Source organism: Triticum aestivum, chromosome 3D, assembly GCF_018294505.1.
Source record: "Triticum aestivum cultivar Chinese Spring chromosome 3D, IWGSC CS RefSeq v2.1, whole genome shotgun sequence".
NCBI lineage: Eukaryota > Viridiplantae > Streptophyta > Magnoliopsida > Poales > Poaceae > Triticum > Triticum aestivum.
Genome location: NC_057802.1, coordinates 349,821,236 through 349,844,333, shown reverse-complemented (window position 1 = coordinate 349,844,333; position 23,098 = coordinate 349,821,236). Strand labels below are relative to the sequence as shown.

General features: G+C 45.9%; 1 protein-coding gene across 2 annotated transcripts; it reads left to right on the top strand.

Annotated features, from left to right (window-relative positions):
* Nucleotides 1-13,048: 13,048 nt before the first annotated feature.
* On the top strand, nucleotides 13,049-17,437 carry LOC123078817 (B3 domain-containing protein LFL1). Of its 2 annotated transcripts, XM_044501441.1 has the most exons (7): nucleotides 13,049-13,652; nucleotides 15,404-15,445; nucleotides 15,549-15,635; nucleotides 15,733-15,833; nucleotides 16,188-16,234; nucleotides 16,321-16,397; nucleotides 16,492-17,437. In XM_044501441.1, the coding sequence occupies exons 1-7, from the start codon at nucleotides 13,188-13,190 to the stop codon at nucleotides 16,864-16,866; spliced, it is 1,194 nt and encodes a 397-aa protein (XP_044357376.1). In that variant the 5' UTR covers nucleotides 13,049-13,187; the 3' UTR covers nucleotides 16,867-17,437. The 2 variants fall into 2 exon arrangements, with proteins under 2 accessions (XP_044357376.1, XP_044357377.1); XM_044501442.1 differs by lacking the exon at nucleotides 15,404-15,445.
* Nucleotides 17,438-23,098: the final 5,661 nt, after the last annotated feature.

The following is a 23,098-nucleotide window of genomic DNA, read 5'->3' as shown; positions in this document are numbered from 1 at the left end:
GCGTCTTGATCTATCTCTCTAGATCTTGATGCCCAATATATAAGCAGCTTCACTGAGGTCTTTCATAGAAAAACTCTTATTCAAGTATCCCTTTATGCTATCCAGAAATTCGATATCATTTCCAATCAACAATATGTCATCCACATATAATATTAGAAATGCGACAGAGCTCCCACTCACTTTCTTGTAAATACAGGCTTCTCCAAAAGTCTGTACAAAACCATATGCTTTGATCACACTATCAAAACATTTATTCCAACTCTGAGATGCTTGCACCAGTCCATAGATGGATCGCTGGAGCTTGCACACTTTGTTAGCACTCTTTGGATTGATAAAACCTTCAGGTTGCATCATATACAACTCTTCTTCCAGAAATCCTTTCAGGAACGCAGTCTTTACATCCATTTGCCAAGTTTCATATTCATAAAATGCAGCAATTGCTAACATGATTGGACGGACTTATGCATCGCTACGGGTGAGAAAGTCTCATCGTAGCCAACTCCTTGAACTTGTCGAAAACCTTTCGCAACAAGTCGAGCTTTGTAAACAGTAACATTACCATCAGCGTCAGTCTTCCTCTTGAAGATCCATTTATTTTCTATGGCTTGCTGATCATCGGGCAAGTCCACCAAAGTCCACACTTTGTTCTCATACATGGATCCCATCTCAGATTTCATGGCCTCAAGCCATTTTGCGGAATCTGGGCTCATCATCACTTCCTCATAGTTTGTAGGTTTGTCATGGTCAAGTAACATGACCTCCAGAACAGGATTACCGTACCACTCTAGTGCGGATCTTACTCTGGTTGACCTACGAGGTTCGGTAGTTACTTGATCTGAAGTTTCATGATCATCATCATTAGCTTCCTCACTAATTGGTGTAGTCGTCACAGGAACCGGTTTCTGTGAAGAACTACTTTCCAATAAGGGAGCAGGTACAGTTACCTCATCAAGTTCTACCTTCCTCCCACTCATTTCTTTCGAGAGAAACTCCTTCTCTAGAAAGGATCCATTCTTAGCAACGAATGTCTTGGCTTAGGATCTGTGATAGAAGGTGTACCCAACAGTCTCCTTTGGGTATCCTATGAAGACACATTTCTCCAATTTGGGTTCGAGCTTATCAGGTTGAAGCTTTTTCACATAAGCATCGCAGCCCCAAACTTTAAGAAACGACAACTTTGGTTTCTTGCCAAACCACAGTTCATAAGGAGTCGTCTCAACGGATTTAGATGGTGCCCTATTTATTGTGAATGTAGCCGTCTCTAAAGCATAACCCCAAAACGATAGCGGTAAATCAGTAAGAGACATCATAGATCACACCATATCTAGTAAAGTACGATTATGATGTTCGGACACACCATTACGTTGTGTTGTTCCGGGTGGCGTGAGTTGCGAAACTATTCCGCATTGTTTCAAATGATGACCAAACTCGTAACTCAAATACTCTCCTCCACGATCAGATCGTAGAAACTTTATTTTCTTGTTACAGTGATTTTCCACTTCACTCTGAAATTCTTCGAACTTTTCAAATGTTTCAGACTTATGCTTCATCAAGTAGATATACCCATATCTGCTCAAATCATCTGTGAAGGTGAGAAAATAATGATACCCGCCGCGAGCCTCAACATTCATTGGACCACATACATCAGTATGTATGATTTCCAACAAATTAGTTGCTCGCTCCATAGTTCCGGAGAACGGCGTTTTAGTCATCTTGCCCATGAGGCACGGTTCGTAAGTACCAAGTGATTCCAAAAGTCCATCAGTATGGAGTTTCTTCATGCACTTTATACCAATATGACCCAAACGGCAGTGCCACAAATAAGTTGCACTATCATTATCAACTCTGCATCTTTTAGCTTCAATATATTATAAATATGTGTATCATCCCTATCGAGATTCAATATGATCAGACCACTCTTCAAGGGTGCATGACCATAAAAGATATTACTCATATAAATAGAACAACCATTATTCTCTGATTTAAATGAATAACCATATCGCATCAAACAAGATCCAGATATAATGTTCATGCTCAACGCTGGCACCAAATAACAATTATTCAGGTCTAATACGAATCCCGAAGGTAGATGTAGAGGTAGCGTGCCGACCGCGATCACATCGACTTTGGAACCATTTCCCACGTGCATCGTCACCTCGTCCTTAGCCAATCTTCGCTTAATCCGTAGTCCCTGTTTCGAGTTGCAAATATTAGCAACAGAACAAGTATCAAATACCCAGGCACTACTGCGAGCATTAGTAAGGTACACATCAATAACATGTATATCACATATACCTTTGTTCACTTTGCCATCCTTCTTATCCGCCAAATACTTGGGGCAGTTCCGCTTCTAGTGACCAGTCCCTTTGCAGTAGAAGCACTTAGTCTCAGGCTTAGGTCCAGATCTGGGTTTCTTCTCCTGAGCAGCAACTTGTTTTCCGTTCTTCTTGAAGTTCCCCTTCTTCTTCCCTTTACCCTTTTTCTTGAAACTGGTGGTCCTGTTGACCATCAACACTTGATGCTCTTTCTTGATTTCTACCTCCGCAGCCTTTAGCATCGCGAAGAGCTCGGGAATTGTCTTATCCATCCCTATCATATTATAGTTCATCACGAAGCTCTTGTAGCTTGGTGGCAGTGATTGGAGAATTCTGTCAATGACACTATCATCAGGAAGATTAACTCCCAGTTGAATCAAGTGATTATTATACCCAGACATTTTGAGTATATGTTCACTGACAGAACTATTGTCCTCCATCTTGTAGCTATAGAACTTATTGGAGACTTCATATCTCTCAATCCGGGCATTTGCTTGAAATATTAACTTCAACTCCTGGAACATCTCATATGCTCCATGACGTTCAAAACGTCGTTGAAGTCCCGGTTCTAAGCCGTAAAGCATGGCACACTGAACTATCGAGTAGTCATCAGCTTTGCTTTGCCAGACGTTCATAACATCTGGTTCAGCTCCTGTAGCAGGTTTGGCACCCAGCGGTGCTTCCAGGATGTAATTCTTCTGTGCAGCAATGAGGATAATCCTCAAGTTACGGACCCAGTCCGTGTAGTTGCTACCATCATCTTTCAACTTAGCTTTCTCAAGGAACGCATTAAAATTCAACGAAACAACAGCACGGGCCATCTATCTACAACAACATAGACATGCAAAATACTATCAGGTACTAAGTTCATGATAAATTTAAGTTCAATTAACCAGATTACTTAAGAACTCCCACTTAGATAGACATCCCTCTAATCATCTAAGTGATCATGTGATCCATATCAACTAAACCATGTCTGATCATCACGTGAGATGGAGTAGTTTTCAATGGTGAACATCACTATGTTGATCATATCTACTATATGATTCACGCTCGACCTTTCGGTCTCAGTGTTCCGAGGCCATATCTGCATATGCTAGGCTCGTCAAGTTTAACCCAAGTATTCTGCGTGTGCAAAACTGGCTTGCACCCGTTGTATGTGAACGTAGAGCTGATCACACCCGATCATCACGTGGTGTCTCGGCACGACGAACTTTCGCAACGGTGCATACTCAAGGAGAACACTTGTACCTTGAAATTTAGTGAGAGATCATCTTATAATGCTACCGTCGTCTAAGCAAAATAAGATGCATAAAGGATAAACATCACATACAATCAATATAAGTGATATGATATGGCCATCATCATCTTGTGCTTGTGATCTCCATCTCCATAGCACCGTCATGATCACCATCGTCACCGGCGCGACACCTTGATCTCCATCGTAGCATCGTTGTCATCTCGCCAACTATTGCTTCTACGATTATCGCTATCGCTTAGTCATAAAGTAAAGCAATTACAGGGCGATTGTATTGCATACAATAAAGCGACAACCATATGGCTCCTACCAGTTGCCGATAACTCTGTTACAAAACATGATCATCTCATACAATAAAGTATAACATCACATCTTGACCATATCACATCACAACATGCCCTGCAAAAACAAGTTAGACGTCCTCTACTTTGTTGTTGCAAGTTTTACGTCGTTGCTACGGGCTAAGCAAGAACCATTCTTACCTACGCATCAAAACCACAACGATATGTCGACAAGTATGTGCTATTTTAACCTTCAACAAGGACCGGGCGTAGCCACACTCGATTCAACTAAAGTTGGAGAAACTGACACCCGCTAGCCACCTGTGTGCAAAGCACGGCGGTAGAACCAGTCTCGCGTAAGCGCACGCGTAATGTCGGTCCGGGCCGCTTCATCCAACAATACCGCCGAATCAAAGTAAGACATGCTGGTAATCAGTATGACTTGTATCGCCCACAACTCACTTGTGTTCTACTCGTGCATAAACATCTACGCATAACCTGGCTCTGATACCACTGCTGGGGAACGTAGTAATTTCAAAAATTTGCACCTACGCACACGCAATATCATGGTGATGCATAGCAACGAGAGGGGAGAGTGACGTCTACGTGCCCTCGTAGACCGAAAGCGGAAGCGTCAGTTGACGCGGTTGATGTAGTCGAACGTCTTCGCGATCCAACCGATCAAGTACCAAACGCACGGCACCTCCAGGATCTGCACACGTTCAGCTCGATGACATCCCACGAACTCCGATCCAGCAGAGCTTCGAGGGAGAGTTCCGTCAGCATGACGGCGTGATGATGGTGATGATGTTGCTACCGACGCAGGGCTTCGCCTAAGCACCGCTACGATATGACCGAGGTGGATTATGGTGGAGGGGGGCACCGCACACGGCTGGAAGAGATCAATGATCAACTTGTGTGTCTAGAGGTGCCCCCCAGCCCCCGTATATAAAGGAGTGGAGGAGGGGGAGGGCCGGCCCTCTCTAGGGCGCGCCATGGGGAGTCCTACTCCCACCAGGAGTAGGATTGCCCCCTTCCAACTTGGAGTAGGAGAGGGAAGGAAGAGGAAGGAGGGGGGAAGGAAAGGGGGGCGACCCCCTCCCAATTCAAATTCGGCTTGGGGGCGCCCTCTCCCTTGCTCCTTTCCCCTCCTTTCCACTAAAGCCTAATAAGGCCCATATACCTCCTAGGGGGTTCCGATAACCTCCCGGTGCTCCGGTATTATCCCGATCTCACCTGGAACCATTCCAGTGTCCAAATATAGTCGTCCAATATATCGATCTTGATGTCTCGACCATTTCGAGACTCCTCGTCATGTCCGTGATCATATCCGGGACTCCGAACTACCTTCGGTACATCAAAACACAAAAACTCATAACACGATCGTCACCGAACTTTAAGCGTGCGGACCCTACGGCTTCGAGAACTATGTAGACATGATCGAGACACGTATTTGGTTAATAACCAATAGTGGAACCTAGATGCTCATATTAGCTCCCACATATTCTACGAAGATCTTTATCGGTCAAACCGCATAACAACATACGTTGTCCCTTTGTCATCGGTATGTTACTTGCCCGAGATTTGATCATCGGTATCTCAATACCTAGTTCATTCTCGTTACCGGCAAGTCTCTTTACTCATTCCGTAATGCATCATCCCGTAACTAACTCATTAGTCACAATGCTTGCAAGGCTTATAGTGATGTGCATCACCGAGAGGGCCCAGAGATACCTCTGCGACAATTTTTTTTTACTGGGACCTCTCCGACAATTGGAGTGACAAATCCTAATCTTGATCTATGCCAACTCAACAAGTACTTTCGGAGACACCTGTAGAGCACCTTTATAATCACCCAGTTACGTTGTGACGTTTGGTAGCACACAAAGTGTTCCAACGGTACCCGGGAGTTGCATAATCTCATAGTCATAGGAACATGTATAAGTCATGAAGAAAGCAATAGCAACATACTAAACGATGAAGTGCTAAGCTAACAGAATGGGTCAAGTCAATCACATCATTCACTAATGATGTGATCTCGTTAATCAAATGACAACTCATGTCTATGGCTAGGAAACTTAACCATCTTTGATCCAACGAGCTAGTCAAGTAGAGGCATACTAGTGACACTTAGTTTGTCTATGTATTCACACATGTACTAAGTTTCCAGTTAATACAATTCTAGCATGAATAATAAACATTTATCATGATATAAGGAAATATAAATGATCAATTTATTATTGCCTCTAGGTCATATTTCCTTCAAGGGCATCTCCCTTTGGTGCGTCCCCCCTGCCAAATAATGGCACAAGGGGGAAGGAAAGGGGGGAGGCGCCCCCTTCTTTCCTTCCTCCCTTCTCCGGGATATGGTAAGAGGGGGTGGCGCCCCCTCTTTTCCATGTATTAGGTGCGGCTGCCATAAGGGGGGCGCACCAGCCCATGTGGGCTGGTGTGTTCACCTCTGCTTGGCCCACTAAGGCCCAATACTCTCCCGGTGCCTCCGGAACCCCTTCTGGTATTCCTATAACTTTTCGGTGCATTCCAAAACCATTCCGGAGACCAAATAGCATCATCCTATATATCAATATTTACCTCCAGACCATTCTGGAGCTCCTCCTCATGTCAGTGATCACATCCGGGACTCCGAACAACATTTGGTCACCAAACCACAAAACTCATATAATACCAAATCGACATTGAACGTTAAGCGTGCGGACCCTACGGGTTCGAGAACTATGTAGACATGACCGAGACAACCCTCCGGTAAATAACCAATAGCGGAACCTGGATGCCCATATTGGCTCCTACATATTCTACAAAGATCTTTATCGGTCGAACCGTAATGACAACATACGTAATTCCCTTTGTCCATCAGTATGTTACTTGCCCGAGATTCGATCGTCGGTATCTTCATACCTAGTTCAATCTCGTTACCGGCAAGTCTCTTTACTCGTTCCATAATACATCACCTCGTGACCAACTCCTTAGTCGTTTGCTTGCAAACTTATGATGTGTATTACCGAGAGGGCCCAGAGATACCTCTCCGATACTCGGAGTGACAAATCCTAGTCTTGATCTATGCCAACTCAACAAACACCTTCGGAGATACCTGTAGAGCATCTTTATGATCACCCAGTTACGTTGTGACGTTTGATAGCACACAAGGTATTCCTTCGGTATCCGGGAGTTGCATAGGAATAAGTATTTGACATGAAGAAAGCAATAGCAATAAAACTTAACGATCATTATGCTAAGCTAACGGATGGGTCTTGTCCATCACATCATTCTCCTAATGATGTGATCCCGTTATCAAATGACAACTCATGTCCATGGTTAGGAAACCTTAACCATCTTTGATCAACGAGCTAGTCTAGTAGAGGCTCACTAGGGACATAGTATTTGTTTATGCATTCACACATGTATTTAAGTTTCCGATCAATACAATTCTAGCATGAATAATAAACCTTCATCATGATTTAGAAATATAACAATAACCATTTTATTATTGTCTCTAGGGCATATTTCCATCAGCCCGAGGGGGCCACAAGGCAGGGGGCGCGTCCTGGGCCCTTGTGGCCACCCTGTAAGGCGGTTAATGCCCTTATTGCTCCGCAAGAAAGCTAATATCCGGGTAAAAATCGTGTTAAAAGTTCAGCCCAATCGGAGTTATGGATCTCCGCGAATTTAAGAAACGGTGAAAGGTCAAAATATGGGAGCGCAGAAACAGAAGGAAACAAAGAGAGAGATCCAATCTCGGAGGGACTCCCGCCCCTCCGCCACCATGGAGGCCAAGGACCAGAGGGGAAACCCTTCTCCCATCTAGGGGGGAGGTCAAGGAAGAAGAAGAAGAAGGGGGGCTCTCTCCCCCTCTCTCTCCCGGTGTCACTAGAACGCCGCCGGGGCCATCATCGTGACGGCGATCTACACCAACAACTTCGCCGCCGTCATCACCAAATCTCTCCCCCTCTATGCAGCGGTGTAACACCCCTGCTCCCCATTGTAATCTCTACTTAAACATGGTGCTCCACGCTATATATTATTTCCCAATGATGTATGGCTATCCTATGATGTTTGAGTAGATCCGTTTTGTCCTATGGGTTCATTGATGATCGTGATTGGTTTGAGTTGCATGTTTTATTATTGGTGCTGTCCTATGGTGCTCTTCGTGTCGCGCAAGCATGAGGGATCCCCGCTGTAGAGTTTGCAATATGTTCATGGTTTGCTTATTGTCTGCGTTGCATGAGTGATAGAAACACAAACACAGATAAGTGGGTTATGGTGTATGGGAATAAAGAGGACTTGATACTTTAATGCTATTGTTGGGTTTTACCTTAATGATCTTTAGTAGTTACGGATGTTTGCTAGAGTTCCAATCATAAGTGCATATGATCCAAGAAGAGAAAGTATGTTAGCTTATGCCTCTCCCTCATATAAAATTGCAATTATGATTACCGGTCTAGTTATCGATTGCCTAGGGACAAATAATTTTCTTGTGACAAAAAGCTCTCTACTAAAATTAACTTAGTTGTTTCTTTATCTAAACAACCCCTATCTTTTATTTACGTGTTCTTTATTATCTTGCAAACCTATTCCTACAACACCTACAAAGTACTTCTAGTTTCATACATGTTCTAGGTAAAGCGAACGTTAAGCGTGCGTAGAGTTGTATCGGTGGTCGATAGAACTTGAGGGAATATTTGTTCTACCTTTAGCTCCTCGTTGGGTTCGACACTCTTACTTATCGAAAGAGGCTACAACTGATCCCCTATACTTGTGAGTTATCATAGTGAACAGCCTAAGCTTGGGGGAGGTTATCATTCCACTTCTACATCAAGATGTGGCGGTATTTGAATAAGTTGTAATGAGATTGTACTTAAGCTCGAGGAGCATCAAAACACTCGTATTCGCTTGTTCCAACACTTTGCTTTTGCCTTTGCAATTTTTCGGTTGCAAGTTAGTTTTCAAAAACCAAAAAATAGAATAAGCTTTGCTTTGCCGTTGTTCTTATTTCGCCCCTTGTAGTTCATTTGCATTTTGTTTTCAAAGGAGTTGATCTATGCCAGGACAATGACGAATGCAAGAGTAAGGAAGAGAAGTGTGTAAATTCACAACCGTGAAGGTATGTCCTACGAACCCCGTCTTTTGCACTTGGATACCTAGAGTAAATGTAGTAGTTGTATGTGTGATATGTGTAGATGGGAGTGAGTCTTGATAGTTGATACAAAGGTTTTGCTCTAGTAGCTGAAATTATTTTGTAGCCTTTGTTTTCTTTAATTTGGACAACTAAGACTTGCCTTGGGACAGTTTCAAAATGAAACGAAATTAACCAAGTATAACTTTGCACAAGAGAAAGTCTTTCAAGACTTGGGAGTTGAGAAATTGTACTGGAAGCGATGTTTAACATGCTCAACCCCATGTTGTTAATTTTAATAGACTTGATTGCACTTGTGGATTAAATTGTCTGGAGGAACTTAGTTGAAAGGTGGGTGAGATTATGCCAAAAATCTGTGTTGTATATCTCAACATGGTGTTACAGACTCCGGCTGGTGCCATGGTCTTTGCTACTATATACGCGTTTACGTGTGTAAATGTGGCTTCATCACCCTTCTAGATGTGATGTTGAGGACTCTGCTGGCCAATGAACGATCCACCAAAAGCGATAGCTCGGATTTCGACTAAGAGTTTGTTACCGTATGTAGTGGCAACACTACAAACGAATATTATTTGACTTTCTCTTGAATGGATGTGTATGTGGTAAATAAAGGGGACTGATCAAAAGATCTCAAAAGAGACATTATTGCTAAAGGTCCATAGTTCCCAAACATTAAACCACAGCGAAAACCTATGCATGATCACTTATTTGGCATAATCTCATTCATGTGACAATGAAAGTTCTAGTAAACAATGATTGAAACAAAGTTTTAAGAGATTAGAGGAGGAAACAATTGCGGGTGTGCTTAGGAGCACTTGAGCATCATGTTTTACTACATGCTTTCTACTCCCTAACTTATGTTTTCGTGGCTCCATCTTAAGAAACTCTTCCGTGCATTCCCGGCAAGAAAGTATTGTCTAGATTAAATGAAATGAAGTGTTGCAAAGTTGTTTTATCTAGTAGATCAAGAACCTTGTGTTGATTATCTTTGATCCACTAACACTTGCACTATAACCATGCGACCGCTATATCTATAATAAGTTTTCAGGTCAAGAAGCGAAGGGCTATCTAGGCATACTGATCGTAAGTGAAGCAAAACCTTCTCGTTATTTCAGTTTAAACAATTGAGTTCCTTGTGCTTCAGATTTCTCTCTATGTTGCTCGAGGACGATCAAGTTTAAGCTTGGGGAGTTGATGAGTGATATTTTTACACTCATTTCAACCTTGTTTAAACCGAATTATTTCATTAAAACAGAGATATTCGCTTCGATATTGCCACTAATGACTAATGAATGCAAAGGTTTCCACAAATCCTCTCTTTGATATTTTTTCCATAGGAAACAGGCTAAAAATGGAAGAGATCACGTGGGAGAAAGGAAAGGAAGGAAAATGGAGAAGAAATAAGTCACTAGGAGGCAAGGCCACCAGCGGCGTTCCATGTGATCGCACGCGCTCGCATGAGTGGTTGTTTGGTGTGGAAACCGAGGCGGGTCGTCCACCTGAACAACTTTCATAAAAGGAGACCTCGTCGAAATGTCAACAAAAGGGGGGGGGGAAGAGGAGCGTCGAGCACAGCCACAACCCATTCATCATCATCCACAAACCCTAGCCGCCGCCATTTTCACCTCCATAGCCATCTCCACCACCATAGTGCCCTCTCATCTAGTTCATACTTGTAATCGTGCATCGCACAAGGCATGTATTGTAAGACATATTGCAATCAATCAATCCCAATATGTGTTCTTCAATGATTTCTTCACGCGATCTGATCTCCATGTGTGAGTAGTTCGGTAAGGTATGGGGTGACGCATGAGCCTTGCCACCCCAGGTATTTAGTGAAGGGATCAATGGAAGTCTTTGACACAACGTCTCGTATGTGTGAAATAAAATTGTTTCGTGAAGTATCTCTTACCTTGACCGCGATCTTCATCCCTGCAAGTACCCAGGATCATGGAGATTGAGCACCGGTGAGGCTAGGAGCAAGGGGACCATGAAGTATTATACCGAACATCGGTGACAATAAGGTTAAGTAGGGTAACATGGATCATATGCTTATGGATTCATGAGGTGTAGTAATTAAACACCAAATGCTTTTGTCTGATATTATTATCTTAATTATCGGGGCAACCCCGCGAGACGGATAGGGCCTTCGGTAGGACAACTAGTTCTTGATGCAGGACTCGTGCCGGTCAAGATGTAATTTGGACACATCCCCCACTCCGATGCGAAGCAAGCACCTCTTGATGGGTGACTTCCCGAGCACAAACTAATATCATTTTTTCCCAACACCAATACATGGTTGTAAGCATTAAGACCTTAACACTGTACCTTCTTTTTATTATAAGTGTTGAATCACAATTTACTTGCTGATCCGTTCAAAAGCTGGATTTGGCAAAAGCTTGCTAGAGACCATTGCTTCAAGGGAGTCTTCCTCTCGTGGGTTCGATACCCAGGGTCACCTCTAGGGAAATAGGTGCAGAATACACTTTCTTGTTCCAATACCGGATCAATAAAAGGAGATATCAGTTTGCCAGCCCCGCGACAGTTCCAGCAGAGAAGACTCATCGCGCTAGGCGGGATCCTACAGGGGAGCCCGCCCTCTCGTATTTAACTCTGAAAATTCCATGCTCCTTCTTGAGAACGTGTGAGACAACATTCTTTAGGGGTTTTGTGACATCTACCATCGTGTGAACTCTGAAAAAGTTGCCCTCAAAGTCTTGAGATTTAGGCTCGGTGTAGATGAATTCCCCTACTGTTGAAGCAAATGACTTGATCAAGTGGAAGAAACTATCTGGTATATCATGTATCTGGATGCACATGTCTACCTTGCCCAGTGCAATTGTTGTCAGTCTAATGAAACCATCATACAACGCGGTCACCACGGCTTTTCCCTTGAACTTCAAGGGACCTTCATCCATCACACGTTCCCAGTCATCAAGGCATGAAAACTGCAGCGTGTAAAGGTTGTCGTTGAGCGACTAGATCTTTATCTCCCGCGCCAGATCTCAAGCAACCATCATATTTTTGTAGAACCAATACTGGTTATAGGGTCTGTCTATGTGTATAGGTGCAACCGCCATCCACCGGGTTGCTTCTTCTGGCAGATCATCGTCTTACACAACTACATCAACCAGGTCATTTTCATCAAGTCCAAGCTCCTACATCATCGCCTCAAGATCGCTTTCGGCTGAGCCAGATCCTGAGTCTGATGCCGATCCATTCATCTTACCTCTTGCCCAAAAAACCTGTGTTCTGCGAGCAAGCGAACCCTAAAATCCTCCCCCCTGACCGCTCAAGCTGTGGATCAGAGATCCTGGCTAGCCGTGGCGGTCGGAGATGGTAGAGGGGTGGAAATCTCCACAGGGGTGACAAGCATCGTGGGGAAGAGAGAGAACCCTCACGAGAGGGGAGTTTCAATGCGGTGCAGATGCTTAGGCTAAATTGACACATGCAAGAGATTATCACCATGAGCACGCCGGCACGGCCCGCCTTGGGACAGGCACGACACGGTCTAAACGGGTCGGGCCCGGCACGCGGGCCGACACGGCACGACCCGATTACGTTTTTTTATTTTTTTTATACATCTATATATGGCCCAACATATAAAAATAGGCTAAAAACGCTCCGTGCGTCAAATAACAGGCTGAAAATACGCAGCCCACCGTGCTAAAGGGCCAACGTGGCGGCCCATTTACTAACTGGGCCGTGCCTGGGCCTGGGGCGCAGCACGCGGGCCAGCACGGCACGGCCCGTATAGTAATCGTGCCCTGGCGGGCCGTGCCGGGCCAGGCACGATTACGATGGGCCGGGCCGTGCCGTGCCGGGCCGGTCCGTTTGGCCATGTATGAAGCACATGGTCAAAGTGAAGCAGGCACCTGCGTTATACAGCGCCGTTAACCTCGTGCATGTCACAAATTTCTTGCCATAAAAGAGTGTCTACTCCCACAGGGCTATTTTTGGCGAACCTCCTCCACTCTTCAAGCTCCACCGCAGCCTACGACCAGTGAACGAGCAGAGCTCGCGCGGGGGCGGGGCGGCAGTGATGAGTGAGCCAACCACCACGGGCGAGCGCAAGGGGCAAGGGCCAGAGTGCGAAACGCGGAACCCAAACCAGGCGGCCCCCGGATTTCAAAACTCACAAGGGAGCCAGCCATTCGCCTCGAACCCCGCGGGGAATCCCCATGCGGAAAAAACGCCAGGAGCGGCCTCCCCGCGCCTCCCACCCGGCGCCTGCCACCTTGCGCCCGCGCGGTTGGCCGCGCCCGCGCGCCCTCGGCATCGCCCCGTCGGGCGCTGGCTCCCCACCTGCGCCCATTTCAGAGCTCGCCCGCCACTTGGCACCGCGCCCCCGTCTCCGACTCTCCGCCCGCCCACCCATCCCGCCCATAAATGCGCCCCGCGCTGCCCCAACCCTAGCCGCCGAATCCTCCGCCTTGACCTCCTCCTCCTCCTCCTCCCGGCCCGCCGGCATGGCCGCCATCAGCAGCAGCAGCAGCAGCAAGCGCCGCTCCCCCTCCGCGTCCACCGCCTCCTCCTCCTCCGGCGACGGAATCGGCGAGTACCGGCCGCAGCTGGTCACCCGGAAGCGGAGGTCCGGCGGGCGCGGGCCCCGCGGCGGCGTCCGGTGGATGCCGGCGATCCGACCAGTGAGTGCCTCGGAATTCATGGCCACGTCCGACCGTGCGCGTAGGTGGTTGATCCTCCGTATATATGGGATCTCCGCGGAGGTGGTGGGCCGTGGTGGCGGGGCGGTGCGGTGGGCTGGAGGCCCAGGGGCAAGAGGGGGGCGATCGTTGTTCCTTCCTCCTCCTGGTCCCGGATTTTGAGTTTTTGATTGATGGACAGCGATCGAGGCGCCTCTAGGTGTTGACGTTTGTGGTTGATTGGGGGCTCTGATCTGCCCGATTGCCGATTTGATTAGTGCATTGTTGCGAGTCTAGGGGATCTTTGCAGGTGTTCTTTTGAATTCCACGATCAGATTTCACCCACCTAGCGTACGGGTGTGTGCTTAGGTGTGAATGTGATCAATTGATTTTTTTCCTCGATTGTTGTCGTTAGTGGCGCTAGGCTACAGGTTATGGTAAGGGGTGATTATTGTACTTCTCTGTCGGATCTACGACGTCGATGGTCCGTTCACTGTAGTTTTGGTCAGTCATTAACTCATCATATAGTACTAATTATCCATGTTTGGGAACTAATAATCAGAGTAAGATTTGGGAACTCATGTTCTGTCGTGTCTTATGTGGCACATGGATAGAATATGTCCTGTAGGCCCCATCTTGCAGTTTCAGTGTAACAAGAACACTTAGCGGTTCCATCTTGCAGTTTCAGTGTAACAAGAACACTTAGCGGTTCGTATTATCATGATGTCAGTGTAGTTATGTGCAAGGGTAACAAGACACTTGCCTGGCTGTGTGCATCACTCGGCGCAGAGGCCGAGGGTCTTTCCCCTCTTTTTGAAAAGAAAAAACAAGAACACTTGTGTGGTTATATATATTACAGTAGTCCACACTAAATATTAGCTACAAGTGCATGATTTAGTCCTTCACATACTCACTTTCTTTTGTCAATGTTGTTATGTGCATTGCACATTTACTGTGTCCACAAATGTCGTGTTATTGCTATTTCCAGGAGGTGCTGCAAAGTTTGTAGGAATTGTCCATACATGTGCTTTCTCTAGTAGCTTACTGCAGCACAATAATCGCAGGAAATAGCAGCACATGTTAATTGAATTTTTCATTTCAGAATCTTTTGGCTTTTTTTTCCATAGCATTGAGCATGGGCCACAGCAGTAATTATGTCAAGCAGTATATACTAGCTGATACATTATGTGTACTTGTGTACCAGTGTGCTGACTGGAAGGACTGGTAGATCATCTGGTATGAATGTAGCAGTGTTTCTTGGGACTGGGGTTCTTGAACCTTAATGGCCCCAAGTAACTTCTTTTGAGCTTAATGCAATTTTCAGGTGCTAGTTATGTTTTCATGTTTGATTTGGACTTTGTAATGTGATTTATCTTATATTTTGAACAGAAGCTAGGAAAATTATCTGTGCTGTTCTTAAGCAGTTTAAGAGGCGAGAAACTGTGTGAACGTAGCATCATTTATATTACTACTATGATGGACAGAACTGGTGTAAGAGGGCATTTGTAGTACAATTTAAGACACTTGCTATTTACACATTTGTCACCAGCTTAAGATAATCATTTCTACATTGACTAAATTGTACACAATCTACAATTTGCAGCTATTTATTTTCCATTGGTTGAAGCATCAATGCTCAGGATCATTGACTTAGAAATAAGAATTTCCGTTTCAACTTAGAAACAGTCACATCTAATGTGGTACTTAATTTTTTTTCTACCTGCTCTCTAAATGAATTCGTATTTTTGTGATAGGTAAATGAGCTGGATTTAAATAGAGTTTCTCTAGATCCAAATGTAAGATTTATGCAAAACATATAGGAAGTATTTTTTTTAGAAAAGGAAACAGTGTTAATCAAACTAGTGCATTGTATTAAAAGATTCTACAATGTTTGTGTAGCATCAAGTGGCTGGGTTGCGAGTTATTCTGCAGAAGGAGCTCCGTAATAGTGACATAAGCCAGCTTGGGAGAATTGTTCTCCCGAAGGTGAGTTCTTATTTAAACAGCTTTTACACACTTCATTTTACCATCATAGTCCATGCTCTCTAATTGTTGACACTTGTCTCCGACACTCTTTGCACAGAAAGAGTCGGAGGCTTACCTCCCAATTCTGACATCAAAGGATGGTAGAAGTCTACGTATGCATGATTTGCTAAATGCACAACTGTGGACATTCAAGTACAGGTTGGACAAATTGTTTTTCTTTTTTGCGTTAATGTTTGCTGCTATGAGCTACAGTACCCATATGATCTTTGTTGTACCTCACTTTTACTATCTCAGCCATAAAATTGACGAACTTCCTGTGAAAGAAGCATGATGGCATGATTATGATGGTGGTAATTTATTTTAATACTCTGCCATGTGTAACAAGAAATGAATTGTATCAAATAAGGTAGTTTTCTCTAAAACCATCAGAAGTATGACATGTGAATATGAATCATGTTACGAATGTTCTTAGTTCCAGTGACATCCCTGCATTTATGTTTAATTTGGTCTAGCATATCCACTACAATGACACAGTTTATTATCTCTGTACAGATACTGGCCAAACAACAAGAGCAGGATGTATGTACTTGAGAATACTGGTGAATACCTTTATTTTCATCATATTTATTCTGATGCACTTGTGGATCAAGTTCTTACATTTTTCTCCCTCTCTTAAACATCCCAGGGGATTATGTCCGAACCCATAACCTTCGAGTGGGAGACTTCATCATGATATACAAAGACGATGACAAAAACCGATTTGTACTTAATCTTTCTTCCTGGTTATTAAGCATTTTAGTCATTTTGGCACGCAGTCGGTAGTTGCTTACTGTATGCTGCTTTGTGTCATGCAAAGGTCATCCGAGCAAAGAAGGCGGGAGATGATCTAGTTGCTTCTTTGCCACAATTCCACGAGCATATCTCTTCCATTCTGCCAATTCCAGAAGTTGATGACTATGTGTCTCTAATCCCACCACCAGCTGACATCTCTGCCTTTGTGCCACAAGCTGATGAGAATTACGAGATGTTTGATGGGATTTTCAACTCTCTGCCAGAGATACCGGTAGCCAATGTGAGGTACTCAGATTTCTTCGACCCATTCAGTGATTGTATGGACATGTCGAATCCCGGCCTGAACGCCAACAACTCAGCTAACCTGGCAAGTCATTTCCATGATGAGAGGACTGGGCTTTCTTTGTTTCCCAACCCAAAGTCTGGGCCTCTGATGTGAGAGCCAGTAAAACTGCTGGCTCCTAGCATACTACCCTATATGAAGTTCAGAGTCACCAGCCTTGACGCCGTTGCTGTACATCCAAATAATTGGTGTCCTCATTTTGTATTGTACTGTATATGCATAACTGTTGCTTATGTGTAGAAGGTTTCGATTTCTGTTTTTAACTGAAGGTTTCATCAGACGCAAATGCTATAACCGTGTTCAGCTCAGTGCACAAGTTTCGTTCTGACATTTTCAAGCTCCTGAGCGTGCAAATACAAAGACGAAAGCTGCAGTGTGCATTTTTGGCTAGGTTGCCCGTGCCTGGTAATAGATGCAAGCCAAATTATCTAGGACATGAATTACTAGACGGCATGCTGCAGAAAGCACAAAGCGGCTGTGCTTGGTATTTGTGTTTGCATGTGATCCTTTGTCACATGCGGACTTGCTATTTCGTTTCTGATATAAGTTTAAAAATATTCCTATATGACAAGTTTCTGTCAACTCTTTTCGGTTGCCTGGTTTCCTGTCTGACTATTTATTACTCCCTCTGTTCACTATTATAAAATCGGATGTATTTGTTCACTCATTTTATTTTGTATGTAGTTTATATCAAAATATACGAAACATCTTATAAAAGTGAAGGGAGTACTTAAGAAGCATATGCTCTTCATGGACCTATGGAAGGTGTACCTTTTTTTCTTTTATAGAGGAAATCAACGGGGGAGAATTCTCCTATATTTCTGCTGCTCGGTGCTTGGATTGGTAACTGGTTTGTTAAGGTATGTACCTTTTTTTTTAAACAAGGTAAAAGACTTGCCATTTTCATTGATTAAGAGAGAAGTTTGTGAGATACACACCGTACGTGACACAACGCTAACTAATTACTCTCGTGACATTACATTACTCAAATGCTTGGCACCTGCAATAGCCCAAAGCGATGCCTCGTCCTTAATAAGGCTAACAATCATAGCCACCGGTGCCGCTTTATTTCTAAAGACGCGCACATTTCTTTCCTTCCAAATCTCCCATACAACAAGGTGGATCAAGGATGGGAGAGCCTTTCTTTGATGTGTAATGTTGATGATTCCTTTCCACAAAGCTTTAACTGTAGGAAAGCTATGACAATTTGTCGTGTCAACTTGAAGATCCAACCATGAGAACACCTCCTTCCAAACGCGAGTTGTGAACCGACACTTGAAGAGGATGTGGGCCGCCGATTCCTGCACTTGGCTACAAAGAGGGCATTGATCGCAATTGGGCCATCCTCTACGTTGAATCTATCCGCGAACTTCCCTAGGTTAAGAATTTCGAGGCCCCCAAATTCCTCAGGCTTGCAGTCTAGCTCCCAATTGATTTTACACTTGCCACCAGACACCTTGTCTGAGCCAGCCCAAAAATAGGCGCGCCGCAAGGAGTCAATCTTCATAAGCACCTACACCGGAAGGTCAAGCGGTGTAAGATGGTAGATGGCCACAGCCGTGAGGACCGCTTTGACAAGGGTCATTCGACCTGCATTACCAACATGCATCCCCCTCCATCGTGCAAGTTTCTCGGCAACTTTACCTTCTAAGTGTCGCAAGTGGACCCTCCTCAACCTTCTGATCGCAAGCGGTAAACCAAGATACCGGATGGGGAAGAAAGAGCGGCATGTCAGGAAAGACTGCAATACGTCATCAAGATCAAAGTCCTCACATCAGATCGGCACAACCAGAATCTTAGCGCAGTGGTCACCAAGCCCGTGGCCTCCCCGAATGAGGCAAGCATAGTGGTGAGGAACTGGACATCTTCCTTGCACAGAAAACAACCGCATCATCGGCGTACAAAAAGAAGCTTGGATGCCTGCTAGTCGACCACCAAGAGGGTGTAGGTGGCCTTGCTCAAAATATGGTGCAACGGGTCGATGACGAGAACGAAGAGCAAGGGGGACAACACGTTGCCTTGTCGAAGGCCACAAGCATGCTTCATCGGGTCCCCGGTGATCCCATTGAGAAGCTTGGTGGCAAGGAATCATGAACATTGCACATCAACGGGGGTAGAATTCTCCCTCTATTGAGCTTTTACGTCTTAAATCCCGCAAAAGAAAAGAGGTTTTGTTGCGGCGACTTTTAGAGACTGACTGTGTGCTTTTGTTGCGGCGATTTTTGTAAATGAATTTGATGCTAGATCAGCTCTGCACAATCTGAAGAAGGAAGCATAGAGTATCTCTAAGCTAATGGATAGCTTCAGAGTTTCAAAGATTACGCGTTCGGCTAATGAGGTGGCCCATCTAATAGCTAAGTTTAGTTTTGATAGGAGAGCGGATGGATTCCCTGTGTGGTGAATTCTATAATGAACGATTGTAACAAGGTCCTTTGGTTAATTAATATATGAGGTGGTGTTTAAAAAAAAGAGGTTTTTTTACTTCTTAGTTCCATGAATCTAATTTCAGTACTAGATACATGCGATGTGCGTACCATTGGCCTATCTTGCCTTTCGGATGCAAAACACCGTGCTCGCGGCGCCGATTTTTTCGTAAAGACACTGGTTATTGACTTTCAAGATCAGATGAAAAGCATGATGATTATTCAATTGGTTTCAGTCTCGAAAGCTGTCGAGATTGTGTGGTGTGTTCCCGCGAGAGAGAGATTGTGTGGTGTCACTCGTGAGTGTCACCAACCATCACTCGAAAGAAAATAACTGTCTCAGGGCATTCTAGTCCGAGACACTTGGACACTCCGTCTGGCACAGTAAACAATTCTGGAGTAGAAAATTGAGTTCGTCGATCGATCTTGAGCACTGCCTAATGGACACGGCAAAACATGAGTGAGTAGTAGGCAAAAAGGTGGTGGAGCGTGGCCGGTAGGTGGCAGCATTGGCAACGACAATGGACAACCAACTTACCGAGAGGACCTTGACACCGGTCGCTTACCTTCCGGGGGATGAAGGTCCATCCAACACGTATGAACGAGACACCCTGCAGACAAAGAAAGAAGAAACAGATCGGAGGCCAAGTGTCGCCCCAACAACGCCGCGTACGTACGTTATGGCTAGAAGCACGCAACAAATCGCGCTTTGCAGATCACTGTCCCGAACGGTCCCTTGCCGATCATAGAGCCGGCCGTTCTGGTCCCTCGTGCAGAAAGAAAGAAGAGAACAGTTGCGGAAAAATCTTTCTTGTGAAAGGGACGTGTGGAATATCTTGGCGCATCGGAGGGGAGACGATCGTGCAGTGCAGGTGATATGCGTGTGGCTGGGGCGTACGTGACCAACTCACAAACGCAGAGAATTATATGCGCTGGGTTCCGGTGGTCCATCCGTGCGTCCATGATTCGTGACGCGACGCCGACGCCGGAGCGTCCACGCGTGCGACGGGGCGACACTTGGCGTAGCATGGGGCCGAGGCCAGGTGGAGTGGGGGACACCTGCATGGACTGCGACGTACTGGTACTAGTATAGTACATGCCGTGCGCTCGCCGGTCGCCACGCCCGGCACGGTGCTCCTACTACCGCGAGAATCTGTCGCCCACGATTAGAGATCGTGAGCCTAGCCTCAAGCGTCCCGCCGTGATTGGGTTCGGCGATCGAGTCCCTCCGCCGTGCGTGGACCATGGACGCAGCCGGCACATCATCGTCCGGCTCCGCAAAAAACGTTGGTAAATGGCGAGAGAAACACACAGGACGTGTTTGGTTGCTCGCATTAGGCCCAGCCAGGCCCGCACGCAGTTTTTGGTCTGTTTGGCTGGGCCGCGTCAAAAAACTGGGTCGCACGAATCTCAAAGCATGCCTCGGCCTGGCTCTGGAGGAACGGTCGAATCGGCCGTTTTTTGCGAGCCAGGCTTGCTGCGCCTGCACGCCTTGGGACGCGCGGGAGACAACGCGACTGCCCTTAACTCCCCACGCCCTTTCCCGTCACCTCCCTCGCCAATTCACACCCACTCCCTCTCTCACCTCATCGCCAGTTCGGTTTCTCCGATGGCCACGCCACCGTCTCGCCACGCCCCACCCACTGCGGTCATTGCCGGCGGCAATCCCATCCAAGAGAGGTGGGTTGCCGGCCTCTCCGCGTCCGGAGTAGATCTGGCGGCGCCACTGCGCTCCCTCCCCTTTGCAGGCCCCTTTTATGGGGGTCTTCTTACCCCCATAAGAGGGTTTTTTCCTCTGCGTCCGGTGCAAAGGGAGGGGAGCTCGAGGACGCCGGTGCCATCTTCGAGCCGACACAGGCCGAGGTGCATGGCCGTGGCCCTGGGAATGGCTGGGTCCTCTTCATCGGCGGCGGCAGCACCCCTCTTCCCGCCGGGGTTTTCACCACGGCCGGTGTACGCTACACCGCCAACCCCCACTGTAAGCTCTCAAATCCCCCTCTGCTTCTTCGTTAGGGTTCTTAGGGAGTTCATAATGTGCTAGATTAGATTGTGGCCCGTAAATTTGACCACAGTCGATCTGATCGACTGGAGTCTACTAGATTCGACCGGACTCGATGATGATCCACTGTTTTGGGGATGAACAAGAGTGCATGCTTACTTTGTTCATCCCACATGCCTAGATTGTTCATAATGTACTGGTAGTTTGCATCGTTTTAGTGCCACATTGTTACTTTCTACTGCCAGATTGTTAGTTTGTAGTGGCCACATTATGTGTTCTTGATGTTACTGTTGTCAGTGGTTACTGATGTTGTTCATGCTACTCTTTTGCTGCTGTTGTTGATGCTACTATTGTCGCTGCTGTGGTTATGTTGCTCTTGTTGCTGTTGGGGAACGTGCAATTTCAAAAAAATTCTTACGCTCACGCAAGATCTATCTAAAAGATGCATAGCAACGAGAGGGGAGAGTGTGTCCATGTACCCTCATGGACCAAAAGCGGAAGCGTTTAGTAACACAAATGAAGTAGTCGAACGTCTTCACGATCCGACCGATCCAAGCACCGAACGTATGGCACCTCCATGTTCAGCACACGTTCAGCTCGATGACGTCCCTCGTACTCTTGATCCAGTTGAGGCCGAGGGAGAGTTCCATCAGCACGATGGTGTGGCGACAGTGATGATGAAGTTACCGGCGCAGGGCTTCGACTAAGCACTACGACGATATGACCGAGGTGTAAAACTGTGGAGGGGGGCATCACACACGGCTAAAGATCAACTTGTGTGTCCTAGTGTGCCCCCTCCCCGCGTATATAAAGGAGGGAGGGGGAGGCCGGCCGGCCCTCCTAGGGCGCGCCAGGAGAGGGGAATCCTACTAGGACTCCAAGTCCTAGTAGGTTTCCACCTAAGGAAGAGGGGGAAGAAGGAAGGAAGAGGGGGAAGGGAAGGAAAGGGGGCGCCGCCCCCTTCCCCTAGTCCAATTCGGACCCAAGGGGGGGGGGGCGGCCAGCCCCTCTTGACCCTTCCTCTCTTCCCACTAAGGCCCATTGAGGCCCAATAGTTCCCTCGCGGGGTTCCGATAACCCTCGGCACTCCGATATATATCCGATAACCCCCGGAACTCATCCGGTGTCCGAATAATGTCGTCCAATATATCGATCTTTATGTCTCAACCATTTCGAGATTCCTCGTCATGTCCGTGAGCTCATCCGGGACTCCGAACAATCTTCGGTCATTAAATCACATAACTCATAATACAAATCATCATCAAACATTAAGCGTGCGGACCCTACGGGTTCGAGAACTATGTAGACATGACCGAGACACATCTCTGGTCAATAACCAATAGCGGAACCTGGATGCTCATATTGGCTCCTACATATTCTACGAAGATCTTTATCGATCAAACTGCACAACAACATACATTGTTCCCTTTGTCATCGGTATGTTACTTGCCCGAGATTCGATCGTCGGTATCATCATACCTAGTTCAATCTCGTTACCGACAAGTCTCGTTACTTGTTCCGTAATGCATTATCCCGCAACTAACTTATTAGTCACCTTGGTTGCAAGGCTTATAGTGATATGCATTACCGAGAGGGCCCAGAGATACCTCTCCGATACACGGAGTGACAAATCCTAATCTTGATCTATGCCAACCCAACAAACACCTTCGAAGACACCTGTAGAGCATCTTTATAATCACCCAGTTATGTTGTGACGTTTGATAGCACACAAAGTGTTCCTCCAGTATTCGGGAGTTGCATAATCTCACAGTCATGAAGAAAGCAATAGCAATAAACTTAAACGATCATAGTGCTAAGCTAACGGATGGGTCTTGTCCATCACATCATTCTCCTAATGATGTGATCCTGTTCATCAAATGACAACACATGTCTATGGCTAGGAAAC

Excerpts from the sequence above, each read along its gene's own strand:
- LOC123078817 (XM_044501441.1), top strand. The coding sequence starts at position 13,188 with ATGCGGAAAAAACGCCAGGAGCGGCCTCCCCGCGCCTCCCACCCGGCG. Across the intron at positions 13,653-15,403 it reads GGATGCCGGCGATCCGACCA|GTAAATGAGCTGGATTTAAA; the intron begins GTGAGTGCCTCG and ends TTTTTGTGATAG. Across the intron at positions 15,446-15,548 it reads GAGTTTCTCTAGATCCAAAT|CATCAAGTGGCTGGGTTGCG; the intron begins GTAAGATTTATG and ends ATGTTTGTGTAG.